General features: G+C 33.8%; 1 protein-coding gene across 1 annotated transcript; it reads left to right on the forward strand.

Moving 5' to 3' along the window:
- Positions 1–675: 675 nt before the first annotated feature.
- LOC141835845 (DNA-directed RNA polymerase III subunit 2) lies at positions 676–22092 on the forward strand. The gene is made up of 39 exons (XM_074723226.1): positions 676–769; positions 1331–1462; positions 1549–1630; positions 1721–1842; positions 1932–2024; positions 2692–2764; positions 2869–2965; positions 3048–3100; positions 4522–4586; positions 5301–5406; positions 5481–5591; positions 6160–6219; positions 6332–6370; positions 6789–6839; positions 6919–7017; positions 7614–7673; positions 7758–7850; positions 9027–9131; positions 9205–9315; positions 9416–9532; positions 9925–10041; positions 10136–10216; positions 11874–11978; positions 12079–12159; positions 12242–12391; positions 12466–12510; positions 13810–13887; positions 13950–14089; positions 14205–14292; positions 15811–15935; positions 16005–16140; positions 16629–16759; positions 18028–18153; positions 18224–18279; positions 18696–18766; positions 19954–20038; positions 20145–20248; positions 21326–21454; positions 21577–22092. Exons 2-39 carry the CDS (start codon positions 1443–1445, stop codon positions 21625–21627), a joined length of 3456 nt encoding a protein of 1151 aa, XP_074579327.1. The 5' UTR covers positions 676–769; positions 1331–1442; the 3' UTR covers positions 21628–22092.
- Positions 22093–23832: the final 1740 nt, after the last annotated feature.

Consider the following 23832-nt stretch of genomic DNA (forward strand, 5'->3'; position numbering starts at 1 on the left):
ATTATGAAAAATTTATTAATTAATTAAAAAATTTATTTACTTAGAAATTTATAAATTAATTTTTTTATTTTGATTACTTCGATTAATTCAATTTATTTGATTTAATTGAATAAAATATTTTAAAATTAAAGTTGAATTGAATTAATTAAATTTAAAAAATAATTAAAATTCTGAAATAATTAAATTAAATTTTTAAATTTGATCTATTTAATTGATTTATTTGATTTAATTAAATTTTTATTCATGATAAAGGTGACTAGATTGGTATGATTTATAATTGCGGAGGCCATAATTTATTATCGCTAATTACAATGGCTGTTAAATATTATTTTTTTATAAAAGGAAAAAAATAATTGATAAAAAAAAATTGAATAATTCCCTCTCCTAAAATTTTAGTTTGATAAAATTAAAACAAACTGAATTATTACACGTAGATTTAGATATTGAATAGGCACAATTTAAACAGTTATAATTAAATCAAATCAAATCTTAAATGGTTATGCGATTAATCTATTATTCGATTTAATCTATTTAAAACAAACTGAATTATTATTCGATTTAATCTATTTAAAACAAACTGAATTATTATTCGATTTAATCTATTTAAATCGAAGGAACCTAAACCCCGGAGAAACCCAAACCCCAGCCCGAGCCGCACTGCCGCAAGGAGCCTTCTTCCGCCTCCGTCCCGATTTCTTTCCCTTCTTTCTCTCTTCGCTCCGTTCAACAACAGAACCCTCTCCTTTGAAGCCGCCGGTTCCAGGGAAAGGTGAGGAGTTCATTTTCTTGATGGTTTCGTTTTCAATTTATTTTTTTTTTATTTTGCCATTTTCTCTCTCGGTTTGTTTTGCCTCTCAGTTAATCTTCAAAATTTTCCTCGCCGTCTATCTTTCATATGAAGCAGACATGACGAAAACATTGTTCAGATCCTCTAGTCATCTTGATGATGCACAGTAGAAAAAAATAGTTATGTTAACTTGCTTAGTTGAGTTAGGCATCTAACATGATTGGGCTAACTTTTTAAATTATTCGGACTACCAAAGTAATGTGGCTACAACTAGCTATAATGTGCATCTTTTTAACATGCGTAACTAACCCTAATTTAAGGTCGTCTATAGATAACTAGGTTGGTTGCAACCTGCCTCTATTGTGGGCGGCTTAATTATTTTAAGATCTATTTGGGGTTTGGGAAAAAATATTCTTTTTAAAATATAAATATATAACAACATTATATAAGTTGAGTAAATCATATGATTAACTAATTAAATTAGTTTGATCAAACCCTAAAACTTTTTTATCTCTTCTCCCCTTTTTACAATTTTCGTGATAGGACGTGGGTTCGTTGCAACACGCTATCTCGCTCTCTTGAAGATTTCCATTGATTGGCAAGTGATCGTGGAGTGCCCTGAGGGCGACAAGAAGACAAAACAATCATCTACACAATGGGGTTATTGCGGGATGAGTATGTTTCTAATCAAAGCTCATGGATGATAGATTCTTTAAGCGTCCTAATGCATCACTTCACTTTTTTTTTTGTTTCTTTTGCAGCATCGGTATGAGCACCGGATCGCTATCAGCCCCTGTCAAATCTGCTGTCGATAAGTTTCAGCTTATCCCTGCATTTTTGAAGGTACTCTGTCATTTGGTGATCTCAAGGCTTGCATTTTCTTTTGCTAGTAATTTTGTGGATTAATTTTTGTAGTGGATGGGTGACTTGCAGGTAAGAGGGCTGGTGAAGCAACATTTAGATTCCTTTAATTACTTCACCGATCATGGTATCAAAAAAATACTCCAGGCCAATAATATTCTCGTCTGTCGTCACGACCCCAACTTCTTTCTGAGGTAAGACTTCCTAACTCCTAAAACCTTTTTTCTCTTTTGTTGAACCTGAACATACATATAATTTCTTTTTTTATGGGTGTTTTGATTAGGTACACCAATATTGAAGTTGGTAAGCCAGTTATTGGTGTGGACCATTCCATGGAGAGGCTTACTCCACATCTGTGCCGGCTCTCAGACCGAACGTATGTAGTGTTCTTTCTTGTTGTCTCAGATATAGTTTCTAAAGACAATTAATATGCATTAAATGTGATGGGCAAAGCTGGGTTTATTGTGCACCCAATGTTGTTAGGCAAGTACAACAATGATAAGAACTCTTTGATTATATTCTCATGATAAGTGGTTCTATAAAAATCAGAGGGCTTTTCATTCCATGAGGCAACAAACAACTCCTCCCTAACACCTAACATGATCGAAGGGGCCTTAAGCTTCCTTTGTGTAGGTAGATGAGTTTCATGACGAGGAGGAGATCCCTCATCAGAAAGGAGATGGCTGAATCTTTGTTGTTTGTGCATGTTGGTTCCTTTTGTTACTGATGTGGGTTTTAAGGGGAAGAGAGGGGGGGGGGGGGGGAGGGGGTATGGAGGAGAAAGGAACTTATGGTTTTATAGCAAAATAGATGAACAAGGGAAGGGTGCTCCATTACTTTAAACTTACAACCTCCCTCAAAACAAGATTGGTGTAAAAAGTCTAACTTTAGGGTTCTATCTCTTTTAATGATCAAATTGAGTTGAAATAGTAATTATTATTTATCATAAGATGTGTATGTGTGGTATTGAGAGTTAGTTTTTCAAATAGAAAATTGTGCTACTTAATTATTGTTCAATGTCATTCTCATGATATGTTTTGTAGATATGCTGCACCCATAATGGTTGATGTTGAATACACAGTAGCAAATCAAGCAACTAAGAATCCTGAAGTTAAGGTATTTAAAATTTGATGATATTAATTAGTCACAGATTAGAATTTCCTTGGGAATGTAAACATAATTGCTGCAATTTTTTAAAATTTCCCCCCCTTTTTTGTTAGAGGCTAGCCGGTTTGGTCATTGGAAGGATGCCAATTATGCTGCGAAGTAGCCGTTGTGTTTTGAGCGGGAAGGATGATGCTGAATTAGCAAAGCTGGGTTTGTGTTATATTTCTATAATCTGAAATTTGAATGATGGCTATTTGTATATATTTTGACTGAAATGTCTTCTTTTTTGCAGGGGAGTGCCCTCTTGATCCTGGTGGTTACTTCATTGTTAAAGGAACTGAGAAGGTAATCTAGTAATCATATTCAGTCTTTGATTAACTATTTCTAAGGGACTTTTTAATTTTGACTATGTCTTCAAGTTTGGAAGCACCAATTAGGCGAGTTAGTGAGGACCTCAATGGTTTTGCTTTGAGTCTTAGTATTTAATATGCCTTTTTCACTCAATTGATTCTCTTACTATTTAATATGCCTTTTTGACTCAATCGATAATTGTGTGTCACACTAAAGTAAATTAACTTCCATTCCTTCTTTTGGGATTTCTTTTCCAATTGAAACACGTTGATGCTTGTTATTGCACATCCCAATATGTAATTAGTTTTCCTGGTCTTTTGGTATTGACTTTCTTAGCCAAATTTTGTAATTATAAAATATATTCAAGCAATAAAGAAAATTACATCTAGCAATAGAACACAAGTGCAGTGCTAAAATCAATTTGTCTCATTCAACAATCTTGCAAGGTTGATGTTTAAGTCAACAATGCCAAGAGAGAAGGGAGAACCTCATCATCGAAAGCTTAGTGATATTGATTGAACGAATATAACAATGGATAAAGTGGGCTTTCATTTGTGTTACAACTTACAATAATGTTGTCTATTTTGTTTATTTTATTTGGATTAACTTTTTTTAAGATTCTATTTTTATTATCCCCCTCCGATGAGAACTCCATCGCAGATAAGTTGAAACGGAGGAATTGAAGCATTTGCCTTATGGTTATCTTAATCTTGAGCCATCTCTTCTATTGAACAACACTACAAATTATCATGAGGGTGGAAGTATTGCCCCCGGGGCATAGGTGAGTTGGTTACGACGCAGCAAACTTGCAGAAGAGGGCAAGAGTTCGAATTCTGGCGAAGCCAGGCAATACCCTCCTGCGTCGTAACCAACTGCACTTTCTCGATTTACCTCCTCACAGATGGTCGTGGGGCCGACCGTGTGGGGCCACTAAGGTGGCGGATCCACCTTTTGCAGATGAGGGTGGAAGTATTGTATGTTTGTCAATTATATTTTTGATGTTTGGTATTATAGCATTCACAATGGTTGCTAATATTACAATATTAACTTTGCAACTTAGAATGATAGATTACATCTCTTATGTCTATGTTTTATTTCCCGTATTCTTCTTTAGTTTTTTTAAAGCTTGCCTGTCTTTTGCCTTTTCATCTTCTATGCCTTTCCATTTGTGTAATAAATTGGTTGGGGAAGTTGCATGCTAATTATTGTTGAAAATGCTACTTTTTATGGTCTTGATAATGAGGTGTTCCTGCACCTCATTTGATTTAACGCTATTCCTTGTTGATACTACTAGATGGGATGGAGAGGTGTCGCTTGTTATTATTATTATTTTTGTATTTATTTTTTGTTTATTTTTCTTTTTCTTTTGAATTTTGATTGCATGAGCCAATAATTAATAGTATTGTGGGTTCCAGGTGATTTTGATGCAGGAACAACTCTCTAAGAATCGTATCATCATTGACACCGATACTAAGGGGCGGTATGTTTTTCTATTCCTTATCTTCTATGTATTTATTACTTCTATTTTTTTTTTGAGCTATCATGTGGTATGGCTTGATATCTTTGTATGTGCTATTTATTGTAATATTTTCTCCGCAGTTTAGGGTTGTGCTTTGGATATAAGGAATGTTTGATTTTAAGTTATTGCTGAAAAGACAAACAATCTTTAAGACTTGCATTTGCAAGAGTACTATCAATCTCTTTTCTTTGTTAGTTCTCGGCCACTGCCACTGGAGGTTGAAATCCAATGATTTATATGTAGAGTGATGAAAACCATGTCTACAAAAATGTTAAAATAGGTAATGGATGTGTATCTTGTAGTTCCTTCATGACTATCCGTCCGCCAGTGATGTTTAAGCTCTGTATGGATGGATTAGTTAGTCACCTCTCAGATAAAACAGTTTTGTCTAATGTTTAACCCAAACAAATACCTAAGAGCTTTAATAGATATTATGCACCTTGTTTATTTGATTTCTGTGTTGTTTTGTTGCACAATGTTTTAATTCCTGTTACTATGGTCATGAATACTATATACCGGGTATTCTAACCTGTCTAGCATACTGCTATTGAAAAAAAAAATACTATACAAACCTTTCTCTTGGTAACTGTTGTTGTCGATATATTTACAGTTTTATAAATTTCTATCATTTTGTCTGAGAGGTACTTTTACAATTATCATCATCACTTTGATCAGGGTGGCAGCATCTGTTACCAGTAGCACACATGAAACAAAAAGCAAAACAGTATTCTTTATGGACAAGGGGAAGATTTATCTACAACTCAATCAATTTAATAAGCCGGTAGTAAATCATAAGGCTTCATTCTAAATGTATTCATCATCGGCTGCTTTGTAATTTTTTGTTCTTTTTGATAGATTCCTATTATGGTGGTCTTAAAGGCTATGGGAATGGAGAGTGACCAAGAGATTGTGCAAATGGTAGGAAGAGATCCACGATACGGAGATCTTCTCTTTCCTTCAATTCAGGTACTATATGGCTTCAATAAAAATATGGTTTGAACATGTTACATGCATGCAAGTGCAATCGGTCTACATAGTGTCTTAACCTGGTCAGAGGAATGAGAACATATGTTTTATTTCGGTCGAAGGAATGATGACATATTTTCACACAAGATAAATTATGAAGAAAGATATTTTCATATATATATATATATATATATATATATATTCAGCACACTCTAACTGCCTTCTAGACAGAGTTTTTTTGCCATGATTGCTTCCATTCTTAAAATTAATTGAATGTTTATTTTTCAAATGTAAAAACTTAATATATTCCATATGCTCTTCCCTTTTGCACTGCCATGATTTTGTGTAGCTGCTATATTTTGTTTGAAAATACAAATGTAAATGCAAATTCAGAAATAATATTGTGATAATATATATTTTATAATTTTATGTTTCTACTATGATCTTTCAAATTTATTATCTATTGACCTATTCTACTGTTTATGTTGTTCCTCCATTTCTATCTAAGCATGATATCTTCAGACCTGGTCGTCCTCTTATTTCTCATAATCATTTTTGTGTGGCATAGGAATGTGCGTCTGAGAGAATTTATACTCAGCAACAAGCATTAAATTTCCTAGATGGAAAGGTGATTGTCCAAATATTTTGACTACAAATATTTGAAAACTAGTGCCAAGCCTTACTTTTTTTTATTTATGTATTTTTGTAAGACAAAAAACTCTTTTATTTGACTTTTTCAGATTGGAAGATCTAATCCTACAAATCATGGGAACAAAAAGGTACTTGATCAGTTTTTGTTAATCATGAACAAACTTGTACTTTGCCTTTAATTTATGCATAGTACTTTTTAAATTTTATGTAAGTTTGGCATAAATTTTTTATTATTTGCATAAAAAAGTTATATAAATTTTGTGCCGAGTATCAACTTTTTTTTTGATATTTATAAACCCTTCATAAGTCATAGAGAATTTGTTCAATTCACACTAATTTCAGATTATTGAATATGATAATTTGCAAGGATACCCCATCACCTCAATCACTATGATGAGTTTGTTAGCCATATTTTTCACTTAATGCATATGGCTTGGTTCTTGCGATTGGAAGCGCAATAATTTTGTGCTTTCCTTTTATTATTGCCATGTTGAACAAGTAGAATGCTAGCTTTCTTTTAAATTTGATAAATTCACATACTTGCAGACTGGTCTAGCAAAGGTTATTCTTCAAGATGTGTTTCTTGCACATGTTCCGGTAAATGATTCTTCTCTTGCCTAAAAGGTGGCAACTTATTCACGAAAAATGGATCTTCATAACTTTGTTTACTTTTCAGCTTTACGAGGGTCATTTCCGTCCTAGATGGATATATGCAGCAGTTATGTTAAGACGTATGCTAGATGCAATTTTGAATGCCGATACGTTTGATGATAAGGTATAACTATGCTTTTTATTTATATTTTATCTGGTGTTATTATGTTGGATTGCTTGGTTTCTAAAGTTGCTCTTAGAAATTTGAAACAATTAAGAGTATTTTGTGATGTGAAAAGGTTGAAGTACTGGCTATTGGTGCTCAAGGTAGGTAGGGAAAAGAGAAAGTTTGTATATTTACTTTTTTATAGTTAGAGGTGCATGTTTTTAATCTTTTATTGGTAATAATGTAATCTTTTACTGGTTATTATGTTTTTAGAATGTTGGAAAAAGTTTGGAATATTTACTTTGAAGATATCCTTATTGCGTGTAGATGTCGAATTAGATTAGGTATTTTACAAAGAGAATTTCTGTTTCAGTCTGAAAATGTAGGTGTAAGTAAGCTCATACTCTATGTTCCTAACAGATGAATTTGATGTTTTTTTCATGATTAATTTGCATGTTGATTAACCAATATTGTAGAAAGAAAGTTGCTATTTATTTAAATTTAATAATAACTTGAATTTGCTTTCAGATATGCAAGCATTCATTTTAATGTAGATTTTTTAAAATTATTTTTGAGATTCATAAATCTTGTTGTGGATTTGCTTTCTATATCAGGATTATATGGGCAACAAACGGCTGGAACTATCCGGACAAATGATTTCCTTGCTCTTTGAGGTAAGGTGTAGATGCAAACAAGTTCATTCTGATCATTGTTAATAAATCTAGCAGGCTTCTAATATTTATCTAACCATTTTCCAGGATCTGTTTAAATCAATGAACACTCATATTTTAGAGCTTGCGAACAGGGCATATGAAAAGGCTAGCCGCTCCAGTCGTCTGGACTTTATCCATGTAAGTTTTTCATACACACACACACAAATAAGCTTGAGTTGATTATGGACATTTCAATTTTGAAGTAATCTTAATTGTTCTTTCGCCTGCTCATGCATCCATGCATGTTTACATTGAGAAATGAAGGATTGTAGGACATGGAGCACAGGAGGGATTAAAAGTGAAAGATATGAAAACAAATTCCCCTCTTGGTGTTTACTTGGAAGGATGAAAAAAGGATAAATATGGAGTTTTGATTTCCACACTTTGCTAGGAAAGGGAGAAAATGGTGTTGACAGATTATTATCTTATAAACTTCACTTCTAATCTTTCTCATCACTCATACATTTTTTAGAAATCAATGAATTTCAAGGTGTCATCAATCACTTTTCAGTTAATAAGCTTGCTGATGGTTGTCATTTATAAATGGTGGCTGATACACTCCCATCATTTACCAACTCAATTCCTTCCATTTTTTTAACCGATTTTGGGCAGAATATATGTCTTGTAGACTTGATTATATATCTTTTTCTTTTTGTAGTAAATGGAAATTCTATTCATCACTTTTTTTTACCCCTTCCTATATTTCTCCCAAGCAAATTTCTTCCAAGCAAACAGGGTCAAAAAGATTAGGCTGGCTGCTTTTGTCCTATTTGATTTGTGGTGAATAGAAACTTTACCTTCACTTTTCTTCCTCCTTTCCCAACTATTTACCACAAATACACATGCCTAAAAGCTTGGGCTGTGTCATTTTTCCCTATTTGATTTGGGTAAAAAAATCTGGGTGGTTAAATCAAGAATATCAAATTATGACATGGCAATTATGTTGATCTTTTTAATTTAGAGTATTAATCTTGTGAATAAAATCCATTTAGCTTTTCTATATGTTCTGCATATTTATTTTGGAAGTGACTAAATGGGGTCAAGAAAGTTTCTGCTGGTCTTAGGTGACCACATTAATAGTTATTCACCTTTGGATTTTTATTTGTTTTCTTTTCTTGGATAATTTGGTACTAAGCTTTGATTTTGATGTGGTGTTCTTGCCTTCTTGACATTTTCTTCCTAATGCTTGTTCATTGCCCTTGAGTTATTTGGATCATTCCTGCATTGTGCTCGTTTTATTTTATTTGTTACCTCCACTAGTATAGCCAAGAAATGTAAGTATTGTAAATTCTCTTATTTAACTTGATTTTACAGTTTCTTAGGCAAAATAATGACATCACATTAGGCTTGGAAAGATCCATTTCAACGGGTAATTGGGATCTAAAACGGTTTAAAATGCATCGAAAAGGCGTATCTCAAGTAATTATCTCTGGCTTCTCTGTTTTACTTTTGCCATTGAGAAAATACAGTAGCTTAATGCTTAGCATTGTAGGTTGTTTCAAGATTATCATATATAGCAGCGTTAGGGCACATGACTCGAGTATCTCCACAGTTTGAGAAGACAAGGAAAGTAAGTGGGCCAAGGGCATTGCACCCAAGTCAGGTAATTGTTTAGTGCTTCCTTGAAGGTTTTTTTTGAATTTATCTACACTACTATTACTATATTAATCTGGTGTTTGTTCACTGGATGTTATCTGAAACAGTGGGGCATGCTTTGCCCATGCGACACTCCTGAAGGAGAAGGTTGTGGGTTGACAAAAAACTTAGCTTTGTTGACACATGTTACAACCGACGAGGAGGACGGTCCACTGATTTCTCTGGTTTGATTACTTGAACTTTTTTCAGCACACACACATTAAAAGATCTACAACTTTAAGATATTATATTTCTTTTTAACTTGAGAGCAACATCAAATATGTTTTTATTGCATGAACAAAATTATTTGTGTTTATTGGTTAGTTTGTAAATGATGCATGAAATGACCTTCTTACTTTTACTAACAAATGAATGTATTTTGAATCAAACACATCTTATCTTGTTTGAAAGTAGGTTTAGTAATTTGGACATTGAGTGTTTGCATAATTAATATGTTTTTATAAGGATAAATTTTCTTTTTCCCTAGTTGATTTTTGAAAGTTTATTCTCTGTTGATTTTCTATATCTTTGAGTGTCTCTCACTTCTCTCATGGAGTTCTTAAATTTTCCCTGGCAGTGTTATACTCTAGGTGTTGAAGATTTAGCACTTTTATCCGGCGAGGAGCTTCACTTACCAGGATCTTTTTTGGTTATGTTTAATGGGCTTATACTTGGAAAGCATAGACAACCAAAGGTTCATCAACAATTATTAACTCTGTTTCATATACTTTACATGCACTTGGTCTCTGATTACATTTATGTGAAATCATTTTTTCTTGAATTGACAGGTATTTGCTGCTAATATGAGAAAGCTTCGTAGACGTGGTAAAATTGGGGAGTTTGTTAGCATTTTTGTGAATGAAGAGCAGGTAGAAGTTGCTTTCTAGTGTATTTAATTCCTTAGGGATTATGGGCATGCATCAGCTATACCATTTAAACTAGTCTATATTGAAATTAAGTCATACAAAGGGTTATTCAGTAAAACCAACTATTCCTTTGCATTTTAATCGATCAATTATGTCTTTTACTGTTCTTTTATTGCCATCCTAACTTTATAGCCGACACTACATGCTTCATGCTTGTGTCATACCAAAAAAATTGAATCACCTTTAAAATGTATATTCCTCTTCCTCAAGTTCTTGTAAAGCATATGTAAACCATTCTTACCTTTTCACCTTTATATAGTTTTTATTATTATAATTTTTTTATTATACACAATTTTATAGCCATATTTTTACCAGCTGTACATAGCAATATTCTATTTAGGACGTGCATATTTTTTTATAATGAGCGAAATTCTCAGTATGTCCTTTTCTGTATATGCATACTGCCACATTCTTCTGAATGGTGTATTTTATATTCTAGAAGTTTTTGAATTTACTGAACTTTAATTATTCACTATTGGCAAAATTGGAATTTAGTCCTTTTTAAAATGTATTTCTGTCACTTGATGAAGATGAATATGTCAAAAATACTATTATTATTCTTGTTCTGGAATGTGGGCATAAGATGGGCCTATTAAAACTACTTGAAAACTAAAGCTACAAGGTCCTTCTTGTGGATCCGTCGATGCCTTAGATTGTTCCAACTTTGTAGTGTTCTCGTTCTGGCTTAGATCTCAAATTGAGATGGTGTTATCGGACACCATAAAAAATCTTAATCATTAGCACTCATGTTAGATTATTAAATTATGGATTGTATTGAAGCCAAGGTGCTTAGTCCTAATATGGATAAACATGGTGGCCCATGGTATGCTTATATTTTGGTCATGTCTCTTCCAAATACCAAGTCATTTTGGCCTCACTCCACTTTCAATTTGTCCACTTACTGGAGTAGAGGTCTTTTGATTGAATCATGATAATTAGGTACATAGTTTTGAGTCATTATGTATGTGCGGAGTCATGTTAAGTTCATGTGTGCTTGATGCCCATGATCAGGCAATGACATTGAGAAATGTAGTGGTTTTGTTCTAGCATTAGAGAAATGTTCCCCACCCAAAGGCTCCATCTAACATTTTGCTGCAGGTATTTAGTTTAATATCAAATATTGTGGAAGTAGTGATAATTGATACTCTGGAGTTTGTGCTTTTGATGACTTGGGCTTGGAAGGCCATCATTTACTTCTCATTGTGGAGTGTGCACTCCTAATTTTGATTCTTTCATCGTAAAGATTCATGCCCCCTTTCAGTTAATGTACCTATCAATGTTAGTTTTGTGACCTATTATGGAGAAATCTATGCTACAAGTTGAGACCACAAATGATTACAGCGGAAATGTTTTTTTTATCATTCTCATTTTGTCTAAATAGGACTCTTTCATATGATATTTCAATTACATTAAAGGATTACTTTTTGTATCATGCACATTTTATATAAATAAGGATACTCTTTCATATGGCATTCACTTACTCTTAGTGAAAGAGAATCCTGTCTTGTGAATATTTTGCCATAAGTGTGACTGCCTTTTGGTTTGTCATTTTCTTTCATGCACCTGAAAATGCTTTTGTTTGCCTCCCTTTTCTTTGAAGCATTGTGTTTATATCGCCTCGGATGGTGGCCGGGTTTGTCGTCCATTAGTTATTGCTGACAGAGGCATATCAAGGATCAAGGATTATCACATGAAAGAATTACAGGTTTTAAGTTTGTTTGGAGTTTTTCCTTATTTTGGGTTAATTATTAATCTCGTAGGCATATAAAATTGTGGTTTTTGAAACTTTTGTCATTGTACTGTAGCTTGGAATTCGTACTTTTGATGATTTTCTTCGGGATGGATTGGTTGAATATCTTGATGTCAATGAAGAGAACAATGCATTGGTTCGTTAATTTGCTACTGCCATGCTTATTTCCATGCTCATTTTGTCATTTGAAATTGTCATATTCACACTTATGTTAACAGATAGCGTTGTATGAAAATGAAGCGGATGATTCTGAAAAGAAAAAAGGTGATATAACTCACATAGAGATTGAGCCTTTGACACTTTTAGGTGTTTGTGCTGGTTTAATTCCTTTTCCTCACCACAACCAATCTCCACGTAATACATATCAGGTTCGTTGAGCTGTCTTTTATTCTGATTTCAGCTTAGCTCCACACTAACTTCTGAAACAATATTCTTGTTGTAGTGTGCGATGGGGAAACAAGCTATGGGTAATATTGCTTACAATCAGGCAAGTAAATTATAGATACAATTTTAGTAACATATTGATTTATGTCAAAATTTTCATATCCTATGGGCAATAACACATGTGAGTTCCAACTTGCCCAATTGTTTGGGGAAGTGAATTTAGTCTCTATCCGGATTATTGGATATTTTAGGACTAGATCTTTTAAGGAAAATGCATCAATTTGCTGCATCAAGTATTCATATTGAGCTTTTCTATATGCATATTCCTACATCCTGTTAAAATGATTTGGCTGATCCCAATTAATTCAACTATGGTTGTCAAAGTTTGTATTGTTATCTGGATCACATAGTTTAAAACTTCTGAATATTCATTTGCATTTGACGGATAGGATTAACTTAATTGAATTAGTTGGAAAATAAATATAAAGTGACATGGCATTAGAACAAGGGAATTTATTAGCTTATTGATATATCAAATTAAAATTTATTCTCAGTATGAGAAACATAGATCAGGATCTAGGTATTACTTCGAGGAAGAGAGTTGGGGAGGATCAACACTTTGTGATGTCGTGCACAGTGCAACAATCAGGCCTGTGATGTGTGATGTGCGATTGTGTGTGAGAAGAGTGTTGTTCTTCGACATTCTTGTGGAGGAACATAGAGCAAGAGAGCAGTGGAGGAGAATGAAGCTTCAACTTCCTCCGATATTGTGTAGAGAGTGGTCAATGGTGGAAAGGCCAGTCGGCAAGGAGAAGAGCATTGCTCTTTGTTGTTCGCAAAGAGGACAAATGAACAAGTGACTAGACGAGCATGAAGTTTCATTCCACGCTTGGGAATGAAGGCTTCCTTCAGCGTGCGAAGAAAACCTATTAAGGAGATGAGCATGAAGGTTCATTCCACTCCTCAATGAAGAAGGATCACTGAGCAAGTTGATGATGATTATTATAAATAATAATAATAATAATAACAATCTATAGTTATTATAAATAATTTGAGAATTAATTAATAATAGTAAAGTTTTGATTAACTTAATTAATTATTCTAACTAATTTTATTCAATCGTATGATTAAATTTAATAACTTAATCAATGTAGGCTTGTTGTGTTATTTGTTTATGGGCTGGCGTCTGTTATATTCCAGCATGCTATGCACATATTCATGTTGCTCCTGATTTTTAATTGGCTTATGCACATACAAGCTAAGTGCTAATGTCTTTTATAGTGTTAGATCTCTATGGCATTTCAGAATCACTTACAGTTGACCTAGCGAAAGAATGCTGGCATTGGATTCCAGGATATTTATATTTGCCTAGATATTTATTCTTTGACATGTATTCTTGCAGCTTTGTCGAGCGGACTCTTTGCTTTATTTGTTGGTGTACCCCCAACGCCCATTGCTGACGACAAAAACAATTGAACTGGTGTGCATTTTCCCTGTTATGATGTGTATGCTTTATGGATTGTCTCTAACATGTTTTACCAGGTTGGATATGATAAGCTAGGAGCTGGGCAGAATGCAACTGTCGCTGTTATGAGTTACAGTGGATATGACATTGAGGATGCAATTGTCATGAACAAGTCATCTCTTGATCGTGGTTTTGGCCGTTGTATATCAATGAAAAAGTATCTTTAACTGTTTTCCTTTGCCCATTTTATCTTGTCTTGTTTTCTGAGTAAATTGTAAAATCTTTGAGAATTCCTTTTTATATGGTTTTGTCATAAAATTAATGTTTTGTAGGTATTCGGTAGTAAAAGAGATCTATAGTAATGGCGCCACAGATAGAATAGTTAAGCCAAGGAAGGATAAGGAGAATCAAAGAATGCAGGTAATTTGGTTGAAAATTCTGTTTTTTTGGTTTGTTTATGAGCAGTCTTTATATTCTTGAACTTTTTAAATCTTCTTGTAAGACTTGTAACATTTAATTTCGTGGTTGTTCTTTATTTTTATGTCGGTTGACATATGTAGTGCAGATGATTTGAATTAAATGGGTTTTGTTTTTATTACTATATCTTGCAATATGAATGAATATTAGCATGCATGCATCTTTGAAAAGATCTGATAGAAAAACACTGCTTTCAAAGAATGCATGCATGCATCTTTGAAAAGATCGGTGTACAAAGTCAGACTTAATAGTTATGTAGACAAGAGAAAAAATGGGGATAATAACTAAGAGACGACAACTTTTATTTTTGAATGGATCATCTTTCATTAGGTCAGGTATCAACTCTATGGCGGACTTGTTCGCATTTCTTCTTTGATGAGTTTGTGTTTTCTTGTTTGACGTGTTTGTTTGATTATTCATTATCAATCTTACTGAATAAAGAAACCATAGTAAGAGCACCACTGCTATCTCAGTGAATGGAAGCTAGTGGAAAGACACTGCAGTACTTATACACACCGCTATAATCAATACACATGAAATGTAACAAAGTAAACTGGTCCTTTATCATGCTTCTCCTTGGAACTTCAAGGTTTGCTAACAAGTATTATGATCAAGTGATTAGTTTCTTGACATTAAGAATACTTGTAGCTTTGCTGGGTATAGGAAAGAGATCATGTTGTTACACGTACATGTTCAATTATTGTGCAAAAATTACTCAATTGAATTTATTAAAATGTGTAATTGTAAAAGTTAATGAGTTAGGTTTTTGTTCAATCTGTTGCTGAGAAGAGAGGGTCTCATATGTATAGTCCTATAACCACTCTTTTCTCTGACCTGGTGGAAGCTAAGCAACCATCTCTTTGTTCTCTCTCCTCCAATCCAGCCACTCCTGTAAGTCAAATTTTGACAAGTAGGATCATTCGTTTGATGTTCATATTTTCAATTGAACTATATGGGAATTTGCTTATGCCTAAACCATGACAGAGATTGACAGCCACATTGACAGCCACATAATCTGCTTGCAATATCATGTAAATTGTCTGCACCCACACTGTATGATTAGTAATTGACAATAGAGAAGTGATGTTATGAAAGAGGAAAAGGGAGGAAACCTATTGCTAGAGAGATTGTGGGAGTAGTCATTTGTTGCAATGAAAGCAAGACCTGGAATCTGACCTTTTGGGAGAGAGATAAAGAAATCTATTTAAAAAGTTTGAGTGAATTTTTGTATATGCGTTTTGTGATTGATTAGACTGTTATGTACTGGTCACTTAGCAAATGCGAACTAGTTTCTAACACGATGTTAAATTTCAGGATCTCATCTCACTGATATCTTTCAATTTCCAATTCATTTCTGTTTCTTTTATCAGTACTTTGTGTTGCTAAATTTTCTCCTACCTGCCACATTTCCATCTAAATTTCTTAAATTTAAAGCGTTGATATCCATTTGGTTCTGAACAGATATTAGATGGTGATGGAATCGCTGCTCCCGGGGAGATAATTCGGAACAATGACATTTATGTTAACAAAGAAACTCCGATAAATACGAGGGAGAGACCTAGTGGTCCAATGGTTTTAAAAGATGAGTAAGTGATACTTCCCTACAATTTCAAGAAGTGCAAAGAGATGGTAATGTGGTATTCCTTCTGTTCCAGAGAGTACCGAAAATCACCTGCTGTGTACAAAGGCCCTGAAGGTGAAACTTGTGTGGTTGATCGCGTGATACTTTGCTCGGATGCTAGTAACAAGTTATGTATCAAATGTATCATCCGCCACACTCGGAGGCCAGAGGTGAGTTATGTATCAAACTGATCAACTTTCTCATCACATATAGCCTGTTAAAGGAATTTTGTATATGAATGTAGCATCTTGAAAATTCGCTAGCAGTTGTTAGATAATTAACTATCTTTTAGGACATAGTATCATGGAAATCCACAAAAAGTAGTTAGATAATTAATACAATCATCTTGTATGGCATAATAATCATCAAATGTACCCATTATTTTGCAAATAACATCTTGCACTGAGGAAAGGGTAGGTGTTTCATTTGTAAACTTATGACACACCATTTGATTCTCAAGTTGTCAAGCAATTTCCATCCAATTTAAACCATGTATAAGGTTAGGAATTTGTCTATATAGTGTTCTTTATCATCATCATTAAGTCATGGCTATCCCCACCATTTGAGGTCAACTTCCTGAATGGTATTCCACATCGAGCTCTATTATATCACTAGTGTATTGTTCTGTCTATAACATTTGAAATTATTCCTTCTCTAGCTAGGGGATAAATTTAGTAGCAGACATGGACAGAAAGGTGTTTGTGGTATCATAGTTCAGCAGGAAGATTTTCCATTTTCGGAGCGTGGGATATGCCCTGATTTAATTATGAATCCACATGGATTTCCTAGGTATGAACTTCTATTTCATTCTTGTTTGCAGTTTAGAGCTTTTCCATATTTTATCACGAACAACTATTTGACATGTCCAAAGCTACTGCCATGTTTATACACAATTTATACATTCATTGTTCTGTAGTCTGATATATTAGTTAGTGTTGTTTTTTCCCTACTGGTTTATCTGAACATTTGCACTTATCAAATCTTTATTTGGATCTGAGAATAATTTCGTTTTTAATATAATCATTTTTGAATAAAATAAGTAAAAGGCAGTTGACTATTTGTCGATCCCTTTACTAAGTAAAAGAAATGTCTTCCTTTTGCTATCTATTTTGTGTTCACAGTGTGTAATTATGACTATTCAGCATAAGATATGGTGAGAGTTTTAGACAAAAATATGGTGACAAGGTCGTGTATCTTCCTTGGATACTAATCTAATAGACTTTATTTTGTGAAAATGTTGTGCTAGTCTAACTTTGCACGTCACTGCTGCAATTTGCTCATTAGGCTTATCTCTCATGGATGATGGATGGATTGAAAGAGGTGTCCATGTTCCATTACATAGAAAATCCTATACCCAGGCTTATCTTTCTTGTAGATTACAAGGGTTAGAAATCTGGAAAAGTTCTAAGCTTTTTAAGATTTGTCATGACAGTTTGCACTTGTGGTGTATGGATTACAATGTCACAATTGTAATGTTGCTTAGACATAGTCAGCAGTCGGTTGAAATTGCAGTGGCCAAATTCTACTAGTCATAGTGGTTACTTGAGTGCCACACTAGGCTAGACTATGATCTCATTTTTGCTCCTTATGTACCTTGAGGGTCCCAACTAGCAAACTTGCTCACAAAGGGATTTGGCAGCCCTTAGTTTCACACATTAATTACCAAGCTGAGAACGGCCAATGTCTATTCGCCACCTTAAAAGGGAGTGTCAGAAAATAGTATCAATTAGAGGATTAATTTGTGGCCATTTCTCAGGGATTCCTTTATTGTTTTGGTATTTGGTTCATTATTTATGAGTCTTATTCTCGTCTATTATATGAATTCCCTAATTAAAGGGTTTGCTTTTCCCTCTTTTGTTTTTCCTGAAATTTCTCAACAGTCTACACTGTATTCATAGCCTTTTATTTATATGTTGTTGTGGAGATCATATTAGTATTCTCCCAAGATTTCTATCATTGATTTTCCTATTATTGCTTTAAATCTCTTCTTACTTTGGAATATAGATTTGTACCTTCAAAACATAATTACTGGCTCTAACATCAGTTGCAATTACTAGTCGGATGACAATAGGCAAAATGATTGAGCTTCTTGGTGGAAAAGCTGGAGTTTCTTGTGGTCGATTTCATTATGGTAGTGTATTTGGAGAACCTGGTGGCCATGCCGACAAGGTTGAAGACATAAGGTGTGTTTCCTTTTAATACAGTAGATTTCTGGCTGTGACCATGTACTTACAACTTTTTGTAAAATTCCAGCAATACACTTGTGCAGCATGGATTTAGCTATAGCGGCAAAGATTTCCTCTACTCAGGTATGTTTTCTCTTAAAAGAAATTACTCAAGAAATTGTATTTATGCTTGTTTTACCAGTAGTTTAATATAAAGTAAATAAAATTTGGAAGGAACTTGATGATTTTTTCTCTATTTTGATACCAAGGCTTTTCATAATGCTGTCTTGATTTGCATGAGCCTACAAGTTGCTTGAGTTTATCTTTCAAAGCTTTATGTAGTGTGGTAGCTATGGTGAAAAGGCCCATGATCTAGCTCATGAAAAAAATGGAGTACATTGTTTATTGTTTTGGTAGCTAATTGTGTATAAGTTTAAAATTTTGTGTCTGCTCTATATATTTTTGTCTATATTCAGGAGTCTCACGACCTTTTCCTTAACTGTTATTTCAACTTGTGCTGATCACCAGAAAATATTTGATATGTAATTTGAATGTTCCAGGTATTACAGGCTGTCCACTACAAGCATACATTTTCATGGGGCCAATCTACTATCAGAAGTTGAAACATATGGTAATTGTACACGTATTTCATTTCTCATTTGTTCTCCTTGTTAAGAGATTTGGCAAACTTTCAATAAGATTATCTTGATCCTGAATTGTTTCTTTGCTATCAAAATGTTTTTGTGATTAATGGTTTGTGTAATGTTGTTGTTAGGTGTCAACAATGCTACTAAATATTGTTTGGTAAGCCAAAAACTTAATTCTATAATCATACTTGGAACTAGAAATCTTTGATTTAGAGACTTTAGAGACTAATAGAATTCTGAGGGTTCATTGTCAACAATTCATCTGAGGGTTGTACAAAGTGTGATCAAGTGCTTAAAAAGGGAATTAGATTCTCAAACACGTCCAGAGTCTTATTGGAAATGATACCCATCTGTAGCCTTAAGGATACATTACTGGTACTATATAGAAACATTCTCTGAGCCAGTTTGAGTCGAACGTGCAAACTTATCCATATGAGAAAAATTATGAAGATAATCAACACCATAAATTTGTGTTTATCTCTTTTGCCTCCAATCCAGTCCTTGATTGGTTTACAAAACTTCTTATGATGTCTGCATGGTAAACAGTACTTCTACTTGTGGATTTATCAGGAGGGTGGAAGAGAAATTAGTTGACTACAAGGAAGGATAAAACATGTGGAATTATGTGTATACTTTTGTAGTAGTGTATTTGCAAGCTTCTTTTCAAAGAACAATAGGAAGGTCTAAATCAAAGTTAGGTCAGGGACTAAAGTTGGCGATGCAAGGGTAGTAGAATCTCAAGTGGTTGTTACATGCTTAGCTCCTGTAGGTTTGTATTGTTCTAGGTTCTCTTGCTAGTATTGGGAAGAAAATGAAATAGGAACAGACAATGGAGAATGCACTATTGAATCTTACAATAAAGTAGAAACAAGAAGGATATCCATAACAAACTTAGAAATATCTGGTATGATGGAAAATAAACGAGCGGATTCAAAGAAGAAGGTTATCTCTAAGCAAAGATAAAGATACATTGTAACTAACAAAAATAGCAGTAATAGGCCTTCTACATGTGAGAATAGCCATTTATTGATCAGGGAGACATTGTTACTACCTGTCAAGGACAAGATAGCTGCATGCTATTGTGGTCTGGTCGGATCTTAGTTCTCAATCACATTTTGAACATATGGTATTCCAGCATAGACTTAATGTTCATCATCTTCTTGACCTACAGGTAATTGATAAAATGCATGCTCGCGCTACAGGGCCCCGTGTGATGCTGACTAGACAACCAACTGAAGGAAGAAGCCGAGATGGAGGTTGTTTGATCATAATCATGTTTGAAACTGACAACAAATGTTGGTGGCTTGAATCTTCAACTAAAATTTTCTTTTTCTTGGAAAAAAATTTGTTTCCATTTTGCAGGACTGCGTCTAGGAGAAATGGAACGTGACTGTTTGATAGCATATGGTGCGAGTATGTTGATATTTGAACGTTTGATGTTGTCCAGTGACCCATACCAAGTTCAGGTACTTCAACAAGCTGAATGGCCGTTGAATCAATATTAGTTCTTATTAAAACTTGTGCACAGTGATTTCCTACATTAAATGAGGTTTATTTTCCCAGTTATTCTCAGTTTTTGAGACATACAAGTGCAGTTAGCCTTTTATTCTGCAAGATAGTTAACTAACTCCAAATAGTATGAATAAACAGGACAAAATAACTGGCCACTTTGGAAAATTCCTAGAATAGATTTGCAGGCAGATCAAAAGGATGTTATTGAACTTGTTCGTTGACTTGGTTTTGGTAGGGATTGAGTTAGAAACAAAAGTTGGGAGAGTAGAATTGGTTGACTCGTCTGACCTAATTTCATCAAGTCAGGCCAGGGTACCAAATGCAGTGTGTCGAATCTTGAATCCTAGGACACAGGTCAGATCGAGAAACCATCTTTTATTGTTGGATATTGACTTAATGAGGCAGCTCCTACCAATGGCTGAGTACAAAAAAAAATCTGAACTCTCATGAAGTTCTTTTAAGTTAATCCTTCATAGTCTTCAACATGCAATAAATGATACAGTATACAAGTAGGAAAAAGTAATTGATGGTTACCTGAAAAACCTTACTTTTTTTTTTTAATTTTTAAACTACTTCGATACTCAAACCACCTGAATCTATAAATTCTTCTTTTCTCACCTGAATCTAATCATAGCTGGATCAGTATGTTTCATGTAGCACCTCTAACAATCTGGATAAACATGGATACTTGTCTGTAACATGTACCTTATGTATACAGGTAAAGTAAATCCCGTTAAAGCCTCATGCATTTGTTCCTACATCAATTCATGTATCCACAAATGTGGAACAACATTGAACTGTCAATAGATTTTGATCAAACCAGGAGTGCAGTCACATCTAGTGTTTGAAAGTTAGGACCATTCCCTTTCTTTCTTTTTTTTTCGTCATCTGTAATTTTCAAAATCACTGCAATGTGCATCTTAGCCCTACCTAGTATTTTTCTTGTTTTAATATGCAGCATTTTGTTGGAAAACATTTGACTTTGGATTTTAAACTATCAGTTACTGACTTTAAAATCATTATCCTTCCAGGTCTGCAGGCAGTGTGGTCTCTTAGGGTACTATAACTACAAGTTGAAGACGGCCTTTTGTTCAACGTGCAAAAATGGCGAAAATATATCCACCATCAGACTTCCATATGCCTGCAAGCTTCTATTCCAGGCAAGAACTTAAATTGTTATATAGAGTCAGTCCATGCCATTTGCTTGCTTTTCCGTTCTATTCAAATCTGATGTAGGATGAATGGTCTCATTATTCCTTTCATCTTTCTCCTGTGTTATCAGGAGTTGCAGGCCATGAACGTTGTTCCACGGTTGAAATTAGTTGAAGCATGAGTACAAGCGGATGTTCTGCTTAAAGCATCATTGAGGAGGAAAGAAGTGCCTGCGAGAATAGAAGAATGATAGTTTTGTAAATATTTAAGTGTTTGGCCTTGAACTGTTATTTATTTTCGACTATTTCCGTGTAATTATAATCAGAATCCATTAGATATACAAATTTCTTTCAGAAGAGAAGGGCAAAGCTGAATCTTGTTTTGTTGCCAGTGCTTTCTTGCCAGTTTTAACAGCCAACTATTGCTTCAGTAAGGGAAAGATTGCTGATCCATGTATCCCATTAGCGGTCCAATAAACTACTACACCGTTGCTAGTTGTTGGCCTCAGTGCTCAAGTGGCATTTTGTTAGGGAAGGTGGAATTCAAGAATGCTAGATGGATGGCTGGCTTGTTCAAAGTTTTTGCCTGTGTTAAGATTCAACATTTTGCACATTTACTCCGGAACTGTAACAAACACTTAAGTTCTATCTAATTCAGATTCTAAAGTAGCATATTGAACTTGTGGTAAACTTTGGTCACAAGCAACATTCCAATCATAAGAATTAGTGCTGTCAAATGGCTAACTTGTTGTGGGGTGGGCTGGCCTGTTTGAAACCTGTTATATGGTGAGGCTGGCTAATTCATCATCTTGGTTGGTTGGAAAATTTTCAATCCAATCTAAGGCGGATTGTGAGTTTGGCGGACTAATCTACGATCCTATTAAAAAATTTAAAATATATATATAGGAAAGGTTAAAAATTTAAAATTGGGGTTGTGGTTTAGGTAGATCAAGTTCACTAGTTCATTGAATTTTTTATTTTTATTTTAAATTAAAAAAAATAAATTCTCAATTCGTGGGCAAATTTGAGCTAGTCATGGGTTGACTTGTGTGGGTCACGGGCTTAGGTGGGTCAGTCTGTTTGGATCTGTCTTAAAATGGTTGATATAAATTTTAATTTAATCAGTTTAAATTGTTTGACTGAACGGATCAATTCGGCGGGTCCAATTTAAATTAAAGGCTCTAAACACATTTGTTAGTTGAAAAAATTCATATATGGTCTTTGACAAACTTCTTATGGTTTTGTTGTCTCTCTACTTGGCTATGGACTCAAGGGTTCTCTGGTTCAAAAATTGACTCGTTATTTTATAAATGCAATGCCAACTCTAATATTTTTCTTTAGTTGTGTGGATGATATTCTTTTAACCGATAATGATAAAAAAATGTATTACTATTTTATTTCATCTTCTTAATCAGAAATTTCCTATTAGAGATCTAAACATTGACTCCTTTCATTTTTGATATTGAGTTTTTCTCCAATTCTAAAGGTTGTCTTCTCTCATAAAGCAAATATATTATTGGATTTCTTCAATGAACTAAAATGAATGTTGCACGTTTTATTTCTATATCAATTATTGTATGTAACTTTTTTGCACCTTTATCATCTCTTACTATAGTTGATTTTTAAATATATCGAAGCATTATTGGAGTCTTACAAGATGTCACTATCACATGACCTGACATTGCTTTTGCTATCAATGTGACTTGTCAATTTATGCATGATCCCATTGAATAACATTGGGAAGGTGTTAAGAGGATCCTTTGCTATCTCAAATATACTATTCTTCATGGTCTCTTTTTATATTATCACCTCATGACAGTTAAATGCATATAGTGATGCAAATTTGGCCTACAAATGTTCTACTAGTGGGTATACAATATTTCTTGGATAAAATTTTATCTCAAGGTATTCTAAAAAGCAACCTACTATATCTCGACTAAGCACCAAAGATGAATACAAAATTATTACCAATGTAATGTCTGAAATCATTCAAACTCTTTCTTTCAGAATTATATCTTTCTACTAGTGCTATATCTAAAATATGATGTGATAATATTGAAGCAACATATCTTATTGCAAATTCAATTTTTTATACTAGCATAAAACATGTGGAGATAGATTTTTATTTTGTACAGGAATGTATAACGGCTAAATAATTATCAATCTCCTACATCTTTATAGAGGATTAAATTGTTAACATCTTTACCAAATCGTTATCCAGATAGTGGTATAATAGATTGACAATCAAACTCAACATTCTACACATCCTGTTACATTTGTCGAAGGGTAATCAAAACAAAAAAAAAAATCCAAGATGATAATTATAAAATATTTCAATCCTCAAAGACTTATCATATTCAACATCGCAGAGAATCATAATTATTTTC

This window comes from Curcuma longa, chromosome 10, assembly GCF_044706935.1.
Source record: "Curcuma longa cultivar G26 ecotype Majalengka, Jawa Barat chromosome 10, ITB_CL_G26_1.1, whole genome shotgun sequence".
Lineage (NCBI taxonomy): Eukaryota > Viridiplantae > Streptophyta > Magnoliopsida > Zingiberales > Zingiberaceae > Curcuma > Curcuma longa.